The sequence below is a fragment of the Bos indicus x Bos taurus genome, chromosome 24, assembly GCF_003369695.1.
Source record: "Bos indicus x Bos taurus breed Angus x Brahman F1 hybrid chromosome 24, Bos_hybrid_MaternalHap_v2.0, whole genome shotgun sequence".
Classification (NCBI taxonomy): domain Eukaryota; kingdom Metazoa; phylum Chordata; class Mammalia; order Artiodactyla; family Bovidae; genus Bos; species Bos indicus x Bos taurus.
The window spans coordinates 62,117,759-62,128,300 of NC_040099.1; the positions used below are offsets into that span (position 1 = coordinate 62,117,759).

Here is a 10,542-nt window from a genome sequence, read left to right on the forward strand (position 1 = left end):
CCAGTGTTCTTGCCTGGAGAATCCCAGGGACGGGGGAGCCTGGTGGGCTGCCGTCTCTGGGGTCGCACAGAGTCGGACTCGACTGAAGAGACTCAGCAGCAGCAGCAGCAGCAGCAGCAGCCGTTATGAATAAAATTTCAATGAACATTTGTATGCTAGTCCTTTTGTGATGGTGGTATTCACATCTCCTGGGTAAAATCAAGTCATGGAATTACTAGATTGTCTGGTCAGTATACATTTGACTTTACAAGAAAGTACCAATATGAGTATCTTGCACACTTGAGAAAGACTTTCTCTAGAAGGACATTGCTCAACCATGGAGATTTTTAAGTTTTCTGGAGGAACATCACCCAGATAGCAGTGTTAGGACACCGTAGCCTCCTGTCCCCCAAAGAGATCAAGAAGGAGACAACTCTTCTTGAACAAAAACAGCTCACAAAGAAGAAATGGTAATGATGTGATGTGGCAGAGGTATCAGTGTGAGCTGGGATGGTGATCACTTTGCAGAAAATCAGTGGGTCAGATCCACACGTTGTCCACCTTCTTCTTGCTCAGTGTTACGGGTCAATTATATCTTAATAAAGATGGAAAAATTAAAATTATAAGACTGTTTTCCAAAGTGGTTGCAGTTTTGTATCTCTACCAGATGTATAGGAGAGTTCTGACTGATCCACGTTCTCTCCACATGGGGTTTGAACAGCCTTTTTAGCTTTGGCCAACCCAATGGGGACCAGGTGGTATCCTGGGGAGAGGTATTTTGTATGAACATGAGATTCTTTATTAAACTTCTATTATCTGTATTTTTATTTTTAAACCACATAAATATTTTCACTATGTTCCATTCAAAAATAACATTATTGATGTATGACTGATGTAGAAAGTGCTGGACATGTTTAACGTATACAACTTTGTGAGTTTTGAGATGAGAATGCATCTGTGAAACCATCACCCCAATCTGTGTAGTAAACATGTCTGTCACCTCCAAAAGATTCCTCCTGGCCTAAGGAGAGCTATGTTTTAGGAAATAGATACTGCTAATACTTGACATTTAAGTATTTGTGTATTTCAGGGTCACGTGCAGGCCTGCCCTTCTTCTCACTGTATACTCCCCCAGTCTGATCCCATTCTTGCCTTCAGCTATGATTACCACAGCTCTCTCAGTAACTCTGTTATCTGTCTATTCCTGGTATTGTCTTCCTAATCTAATTAGAGATTCAGTTCGTATTCCATCTCTGAGTTCTGGACTCTTATATTTAAGTTCTTAACACGGGTTATAAAGCCTTTCACACTCTGGTAACAGTCCACCTCTTCAACCTCATCATGCTCTACTATTTTGAATTTTTATATATGACCATATCTTTCTAAATTACCTTTTCTATGTGTGGTGGTTCACTTAGACTTTGTTGATAAGAAAAAAAAGGAAAAGCAATGAACGACATGAATAAATCATTGTTTTATTGATAATGTATTTCACAAAATCAAAAACTTTAGACATGTAAGTGTCCCACATACCACCTAAATTCAAAGAAATGTGAGTGCCTAGGTGAAGAGTATATATGATTTACAGTATATATTTTTTAGTATATGTAACTTTTAAATAAGAGCTATGATATTTGAAGCTTAGTAGAGATAGAGTATAGAAATAATCTTTTCTTATTAATTTATTTTAAGTGGAGGCTAATTAGTTTACAATATTGTGGTGGTTTTTGCCATACATTGACATTAATCAGCTAATCTTTTAAATATATTGAACATTTTGTGCAGAGAGGAGTTATCACGGAGAGTTAGAGTCCGTTTACATGTTTGTAGAAGGACAGCGATAGACAGACGTCGTATTCATATTCCACCAGTACATGCTCAGTGGTGACTGTGAGATGGAAAGGAAAACGCATCCAAGGGAACCTGTTGCACCAGCATTCAAGCTCCAGAAACAGCTCTCTGAATGTCCCCGAGTGTGGCCGCTGCCCAAGGACGTCTAAGGGGAAGAGACTCGGCCACAGAAGAGGATGCTGTTGGTCTTGATGTGCTTGATGAGGAACAGGAAAGGGTGATCGCAGCGGAAACTCTCTCGAAACGGTGCTGATAAGACACGAACACCCACACCGGTAGCAGCCGCGGCCTCCGTGCCCTCCTCGGTCACCTCCACAAAGGACTTGTGGATGACCTTTGACACCACCAGATCGCGTCCCCTGGTCATGCCCGAGAAGTCGGCCACCCCATCACGGAAGGCGTCCACCATCCCCAGGGCTTGCAGTGTGGGCACGAGGTCGTAGCTCTCTTCCACTTTAAACCGAGGCAGGTATAAGTCCACTTGTCTCTTCCTCATATTCTGTGGGCTCGTCCACGCTATTAACTTCTCAGCAGTGAGCTGGTCTTCAAGCTGTAACAGTGGAAAAGGAACAACTGTCAGGATTCTCATGGTCATGGAGCCCACCTAACCTTGGATTGAAATGTCTGGGAAACCTTTATTTTAACAGTAAACATGAATACAGGAGATTCAGTTTATTAGATTTTCTCTGAGGAGGAAACAATAACAGTCCTGAATATATATCATATGATCAAATAAATGTTTTTATACATTTATAACTTTGCTCTTTCTATGTATGTATGTACACTATATACGCGTATACAGAAATGTCTATACACATGTGTGGATGTGTGTTATATAGACATGACACAGAAATGAAACAACATGTGTTTCATGTGAAGGTCATGTCTGACACTTTGTGACCCCATGGTCTGTATCCCTCCAGGCTCCTCTGTCCATGGGATTTCCCAGGCAGAAATACTGGAGTGGGTTGTCATTTCTTCCTCGAGGGGACCTTCCTGACCCAGGGATTGAACCCGTGTCTCCTGTGGCTCGCACACTGTAGGCGGATTCTTTACCATTGAGCCACTGGCACCTACTCCAGTACTCTTGCCTGGAAAATCCCATGGATGGAGGAGCCTGGTGGGCTGCAGTCCATGGGGTCGCTAAGAGTCGGACACGACTGAAGTGACTTAGCAGTAGCAGTAGCAGTAGCAGATGTTATTATTTTTTTTTGTTCTATGCTGCCAGCCAGTACTACCAATCTATGAGCAGCCCACACAAGCACTGAATCACTGGAAATGTGAGCAATGGCATGGAGCACTGTGAATACCAGGTTTTACCTCCTGCAGACCGTCTACTTCATTGGGCAGCAGCACCAACATGCTTAGCTCTTCGCCTTTGTACGGGATTTCCAGGATCTTGGCTTGCACGTCCTCCAGTGACACGAACTTGAAACTATTGGTTTGTTTCATCATCCGCACAGGTTTGCTTGTATCCTGCAGTAAATTCATGTGCAAAAGAATGCCAGGTGAGCAGTAGGCCAGAAAAAAGATAGTATTATTGAGACACCAAACTCAGCCTCCTAAGAGATGATCTGGGAAATTTGTGTCTTAGAGATAAGAGTTTCTTCCAGGAATCCCCAGTAAATAAAGTTTAAAAAAAGGACAAGAAAATAAGCCTTGACAAATTCTATCTTCTATACGAGTTATATATTAATTACTATGCGTTTACATTTCACAGTGCATGTAGCTACACTTGGTTATACACGTAAATTACAGACAATACCTTGTTCAGCCAAAACTTTTCCTCTGCAGTATGTTCTTCCTTAAATTTCTGGTTCCACTGCCCTTTGAAGTAGACGGCGTTCACCAGAACCAGAACAGTAGAGCTGTCGAGAGAGTCTTTGGGAAATAGGTCCTTGATTTTTCCTGCAAAGACAGAAAATCAAAGGTCTGTCATGAAAGGCACGAGTGGTTGATCTGTCAGATGCGTTGAAGTTACAAGTGATGATTAAATATTGACACGTCAGCCCGTGAGGGACTCCACGCCCAGCAGTTCACCAGGTGAGGCTTTGCTCACAGCCCGAGCCTGATGGAGTCGCCCTCATGCAGACGCCCCTGCTCCTGACTGGGAAGGTGTTCAGTCTGTGTGTGTGGGGACATCAGTCATTTCACAAGGAATCCTGATGAACTGATTTCTGATATTTAAGATGCCATGATATTTCTATGATACTTAAGATGCCATGCTGTGCTAAGCCTCTTCAGTCTGTGAGCCCACGGACTGCAGCCCACCAGGCTCCTCTGTCCATGGGACTCTCTAGGCAAGAATACTGGAGTGGGATGCCGTGCCCTCCTTCAGGGGCTCTTCCTGACCCAAGAATTCTGGGTGATCAATTCTGACAATACCTTGTTCATCAGAACTGATGAACAGGTCATCAATTCTGAAGAACTGATTTCAGCTGACCTTTACTGGTCAGTTTTCTTCTTCCCTTTCCTCCCTTCCTGTTCCCTCAATAGCTTTGTCTCTTGTTTCCATTCCCTGTCTTCTTCATTCTGCACATTGAGTTGCTGTAGGTTAAGCCTATGTTTCGGAAGGGAGGTAGGATATGGTTCATGGGATGGAGACGTCCAGCCCCTCCCTGGGTGGGAGGACACTGTGACAATCCAGTGGGAGGGGGACGTGGGCCAGGACCCTTCTCCTGCAGGTGGTCATTTCTGCAAGAAGGATGGTGTAACGGAGAGCGGCTTGTTTCCCAGTTAAGAAAGCAAAAGTGGACTCTTCATATTTTCTCTTAGGGATTATAACCCGGAAGTTACGCCTTTAATTTAGAAACAACTTATGAATCAACCTGAAGTCTGAGCAGAGACTTGGGATCCACATGACACTGTAATCCAGACCCAGCTGTGCCTGCAGGGGGCTGGCCCTGGGAGCACCCCCACCCGTTTCTCTCCGCATGACGTGGACCGTCCACCCCCTGCAGGGCCTCCCCCTGTTCCTAAAGCCCGGTCAGGGTCCAGCACCGTGTTCACACACAGTGGGGACTCAGCCGGGATTTGTAATGAGTGACTCTCTCATAACCTACCATTGGTTTGGCTCTCCACCCAGGAATTAATCATCTTTCGACTTTCCTCTGCAGCATTTTTAAAATCAGCAGATTCCACACTGGCTAGGTAAAATTTCTGAACATTATCCATGTATTCCTATGACACGAGCAGGAAGGAAGCAGGAATGAAAAGTAATTTATCAGTAACTATGTAGGTATTCCCAAATTAAATGTGTTAAATCCTGATCAAGCAGAGTTCACAAGCCAATCCCTAGCCCCCCTCACTGGTGTGCTATCAGCCTCTGGACACTCCAGCGGGTGCGGTTGTGGTCGGGGAGCCTGGCGCCCCTGGGAGAAATCCCCCCATGTGGGTCCCCAGGCTCCTCTGCACCCCCCCGCCCCCATTAGGAGATGTGGCCCGAGGACCCGGGATGCAGACCAAAGGCGTGACAGACCAGGAAACTTACCTGGAGAAACCGAAACTCCTTTTCTCCATAGAGCCTGTTGGCGACACTCAGATCATAGGCATCAGTGGATTTCTTTAATTCCATCAGAAGCTTTTGAAAGTGATGATGAACATTTCCTGGCCTTTCAACCTTCAAATGTCGAAAAGTGAGCTCATTGGAATCTCTGTCAATGTGAACTCTACACCCCCAGGGGTCTGTTGGATCCCTGTCTAGAGGGAGCTATCCCCAGGGATGATGGTTGTGGTTATTTCCCCTAATTGGCGCATGTTACTGGAATTAGCTTTCCTAATCTTTACATTAAATCTTCCAGGTAACTCTCTCTTCCTGCTCTAACACACTCCAACCTTTTCTCTGTTGAACTAGAGATGCATCAGCATTCCATTATTGCACTGTCTCTCAGTCGTCTCCAGCGGTTAGGGTAAAGGTCTCAGCTAAACATAAGCTCCTGGAGGCCTGGAGCCATAGAGAATTTCTAAGTCACCAGCTGTGTGAGAACATGAACTCTGTGTGTCGTCTATGCTGTGATTCGATGCCCTGTTATATCCTTTGGGGGATTACCTTCGAAGACCTGTTGACTGTGATCTGTGGCTCTTCACTGTGATGGCCACACTTCCCAGTGCGGGAACAGTGGGTGCCAGATAGCCTGGGAACTGCTGTACCTCAGCATCTCTAAGTCTTCAGTGCCATTCGCATGAAGACAGGAGAGCTCAGAGAGCTTAGAAACTTCTCCAAGGAGATACAGATAACTTTTTCAAAGTCTCAGTTCAGAATCTCTCACTTTCTGGCTAAGAGTTTTAGACTATTTAGATAAACCGTAGCTCTCATTCATTTTCCAAAATACTCCATAATACACTTGATCGTATGCTTATTGCTCTTAATCTAAGAGCTAATTAAGTCTATGCAATTATAGGAACATATTGTGATTAATATACTCATTTATTCTATATAATAATATATAACCTTTATGAGAGTTTCCAGAGTTTACCAGCGTTTACCAGAGTTTCCTGGCCCTGCTGTCCTATTTGAATGTATTTGGGTGCGATGCAGCAACCCTTTTATTGCCCCTGGCTAATTGGGATGGAGTCACTGTGGCTGAGAGCCATCGTATTTTTGCCATGTTCCTCATTCCTGAACAGCAGATCACTATTTGAAGCTCCTTCAGGTTTCAGAGTCCCTGATGTTAAGCATATGCTTCTCTCCTTTCAGAAAAACAAAGATATGAAGTAAATAAGTGAAGGGAAGGGAAGTGAAGTTGCTCAGTCATGTCTGACTCTTTGTGATCCCACGGACTGTAGCCTACCAGGCTCCTCCGTCCATGGGATTTTCCCGGCAAGAGTACCGGAGTGAGTTTCCATTTCCTTCTCCAGGGCATCTTCCTGACCCAGGGATCGAACCCAGGTTTCCCTCATTGCAGGCAGATGCTGTGCCGTCTGAGCTACCAGGGAAGTAAATAAGCATGTAATGTGAAATGAGAGGGCTTTCCAGGTGGTGCCAGTGGTAAAGAACCTGTCTGCTGATGCAGGAGACATGAGAGATGCTGGCTCAGTCCCTGGGGTGGGAAGATCCCCTGGAGGTGGGTACGGCAACCCACTGCAGTATTTTTGCCTGGAGAACCCCACGGACAGAGGAACCTGGAGGGTTACAGTTCATGGGGTCACAAAGAGTAGGACATAGCCGAAATAATTTCCCACGCGCACACACGTGAACTGAGAAACCACTCTCTCCAGTTTGCCTAGCATGACCTCTAAAAATGGACTTTTCCCAGTCTATCTGAAATCCCCAGTTTAAGCTACGACCCTCTTGGACATATGACCCTCTCTACATCCAATGCTCTCTGACTCACGGGATTTCTTGTCGCTGTTCCTCTTGGCTTCTCTGTGATTTCATTGAAGTGAAGGACCTGGAGAAGACAGGGAGTGGGACAAGGAGTCTGTAACGATCTATACACATCAGAGTAAGTAAAAAAGAAAGAACGGAAGGACAAAAGAATACCCACAAACAAAACTATATACCAAATAACCGCCCCTCACGAGACAAACTCAAGAGGAAACAAAAAGCACACAGAAATGTTGAGTGAAAGCTTCATCCTTAAAAAACACAGTCTGTGTGTGGAAAACACAAAGCTGCTTGAGCGCTGTCCACTTTAAAGAACCGTGTCTCGTTTCTCATTCATCATTGAGGAAACATGTAAAGAGGTCTCCCGTAGATTTTAGTCAGGGCCTCACTTTCAGTGAAGTCTTCCATTAAAGCCTCACCTTTGGTTGTTGGGCAACTGGAGGGCTTCATCCCAGCCCCCAGAGGAAGTCCAGGCACAGGAAGCAGGTGGAGAGCCCTCCGGGAGAGTGCGTGCCCCTCTCTGTGCCCACCCAGTCGTGGGGCTGCTTGAGCTTCCCGTGGGACACAGGGACAGCAAACCTGTGGTCATCTGCACAGCAGCCAGCAGAAAACCCATGCAAACCTGTGCGGGAAAGGCAGCTGCCACCTACCTTCTGCATTTGTGATGCGGTGTTTTCTTGGGCCCCTAAGTAAGTCATGGCTAAGGCTGACGAGATACTTAAAGGGGAATAGAAGATATTTTCCTTCTTTGATTGTCTGATCTGATGGAACAGATCAATTCCAAGGTGGATGATTGCTTCACCGAGGGAACTCATGGTGGCTGGATGTGGTCTGGGATTCCTGGAAGAGCATCAGACGCATTTTATCATCACTCTAGGGAAGGAAGGTAGTCTGTAATACTGTAATAATTTTTTTTAATGCTGTATATGTGGGGTGGGTGATTCTGGCAATCAACATTTCTCCTCTTCTTACTTTTGAAGCCTTTTAAAATGAACAGTATGCATTTCATAATTAGAGGACTATTGAAATTAGTTTTTAAAGAACATTTGTGAAAAAGTAATAGAATATCTTTATCTTTTCCTCCTTAGTGATTACATTAAGACTGGGTAAAAAATGATTCATAACAGACACCAGGCAAAGACTGTTGTGGTAACATTCAGCCATCTCCTGTTAGGCACCTTCCTCTATAGTAGGATCTTACTTGAAGGATTTGTGGGTCTTGGACATCCTACCCCTGATCACATGTGCTTCCAAAGAAGCAAGGTTTTTTGGGAAATAAATAAATAATCTAAGAACTAAATCAGGAGGAAAAAAAGGTGTTTTACTTTTGCTCTGGGAGAATAAGTGAAGTACCACCATACCAAAGAAATATTAATAGAAGCAGCGTAAAAAAAGACCGTGAAAGTGAAAGTGAAGTCTCTCAGTTGTGTCTGACTCTTTGTGACCCCATGGACAGAGTCCATGGGATTTTCCAGGCAAGAATACTGGAGTGGGTTGCCATTTCTTCCTCCCGGAGATCTCCCCTACCAGGGATTGAAGCTGGGTCTCCCCCATTGTAGGCTGATGCTTTACCATCTGAGCCACCAGGGAAGTCATAAAAAAAGAACATAATCCTTTTTATTGTCAGAAAGGATTCATGGAGTTACACAGAGCTTCTGGAAGCACTTACCTGTGTTCCTGGAGGAGGTGGGCAGGCGGTCTGCAAGCCTGTGTGCCGGGAGCGCTCAGCCCTGGATATATCCCTCTCTATCCGCCTCCAGTGCCTCAAAGCAGCTGGTATTTCAAGTAGATCAACTTTTGATTTCTTTACCAGGTACTGTCACATTTATAAGCACAAAGTCTTTGTGAGTGAAGATTAAATGATTGTCCAGTTCCTGTACTTCTTTCTCATCCCAGAAGAAACTGAGAACTGTGATCACTAGCTCCTGTCAACCACCTGTAGGCGTCTAAACCAACGACAATACAGCTAAGCCCCGACTTCTTACATGCCCTGATCCATTATTTCCAAACAGATACAAGCCATAAAAATCTGTCTTCTCTTACATGTTGAATTGCCCTTAAGACCACTTCTAACAAAAATGATTAAATAGCTTACATTTTCTATTTTATGTTCTGAGAGCTGGTCCAACCTGACGATGTCCTTGAGATTTATTCACATAACTAGAAAAATATTTCAAACTTTCAGTTTAAGAGATACTGGCAAAGTGTCTCAGCCATGTGTGGAGAATAGGTATCAGTTGCCTTCCCCAAAAAGCGGGACCTGGGCTGCGGTCCTCCCTGTGACCCATCCTCCTGACAGCCCCCCAGCTGGTCCCCGAGTTCTAATATCAAAGGAAAGCTCTTTTTCCTGAGAGAGTTGCCTGCTCTCAGGAGGAACAAGATGTAAATAAACAGGGGTCATTTGGGGGGCAGTTTTCTCATTCTTAAACAAAGATGTATCAGAAAAATAAATTGAGGTCCATTATGAAGAGATGGGAATACCAGACCACCTGACCTGCCTCTTGTGAAACCTATATGCAGGTCAGGAAGCAACAGTTAGAACTGGACATGGAACAACAGACTGGTTCCAAATAGGAAAAGGAGTACGTCAAGGCTGTATATTGTCACCCTGCTTATTTAACTTCTATGCAGAGTGCATCATGAGAAACGCTGGGCTGGAAGAAGCATAAGCTGGAATCAAGATTGTCGGGAGAAATATCAATAACCTCAGATATGCAGATGACAGCACCCTTATGGCAGAAAGTGAAGAGGAACTCAAAAGCCTCTTGATGAAAGTGAAAGAGGAGAGTGAAAAAGTTGGCTTAAAGCTCGACATTCAGAAAAGTAAGACCATGGCATCCGGTCCCATCACTTCATGGGAATTGGATGGGGAATCAGTGGAAATTGTGTTAGACTTTTTTTTGGGGCTCTAAAATCACTGCAGATGGTGACTGCAGCCATGAAATTAAAAGATGCTTACTCCTTGGAAGGAAAGTTATGACCAACCTAGATAGCATATTCAAAAGCAGAGACATTACTTTGCCAACAAAGGTCTGTCTAGTCAAGGCTATGGTTTTTCCTGTGGTCGTGAATGGATGTGAGAGTTGGACTGTGAAGAAGGCTGAGCGCTGAAGAATTGATGCTGTTGAACTGTGGTGTTGGAGAAGACTCTTGAGAGTCCCTTGGACTGCAAGGAGATCCAACCAGTCCATTCTGAAGGAGATCAGCCCTGGGATTTCTTTGGAGGGAATGATGCTAATGCTGAACCTCCAATACTTTGGCCACCTCATGCTAAGAGTTGACTCATTCGAAAAGACTCTGATGCTGGGAGGGATTGGGGGCAGGAGGAGAAGGGGACAACGGAGGATGAGATGGCTGGATGGCATCACTGAGTTGATGGACATGAG

At 44.7% G+C, this 10,542-nt stretch overlaps 1 protein-coding gene across 1 annotated transcript; it reads right to left on the reverse strand.

Annotated features, from left to right (window-relative positions):
- Positions 1-1,512: 1,512 nt before the first annotated feature.
- LOC113882933 (serpin B3-like) lies at positions 1,513-7,986 on the reverse strand. The gene is made up of 7 exons (XM_027526150.1): positions 7,807-7,986; positions 7,164-7,220; positions 5,321-5,449; positions 4,893-5,010; positions 3,596-3,738; positions 3,151-3,306; positions 1,513-2,380 (listed from the first exon to the last, which is right to left on the reverse strand). Exons 1-7 carry the CDS (start codon positions 7,969-7,971, stop codon positions 1,976-1,978), a joined length of 1,173 nt encoding a protein of 390 aa, XP_027381951.1. The 5' UTR covers positions 7,972-7,986; the 3' UTR covers positions 1,513-1,975.
- Positions 7,987-10,542: the final 2,556 nt, after the last annotated feature.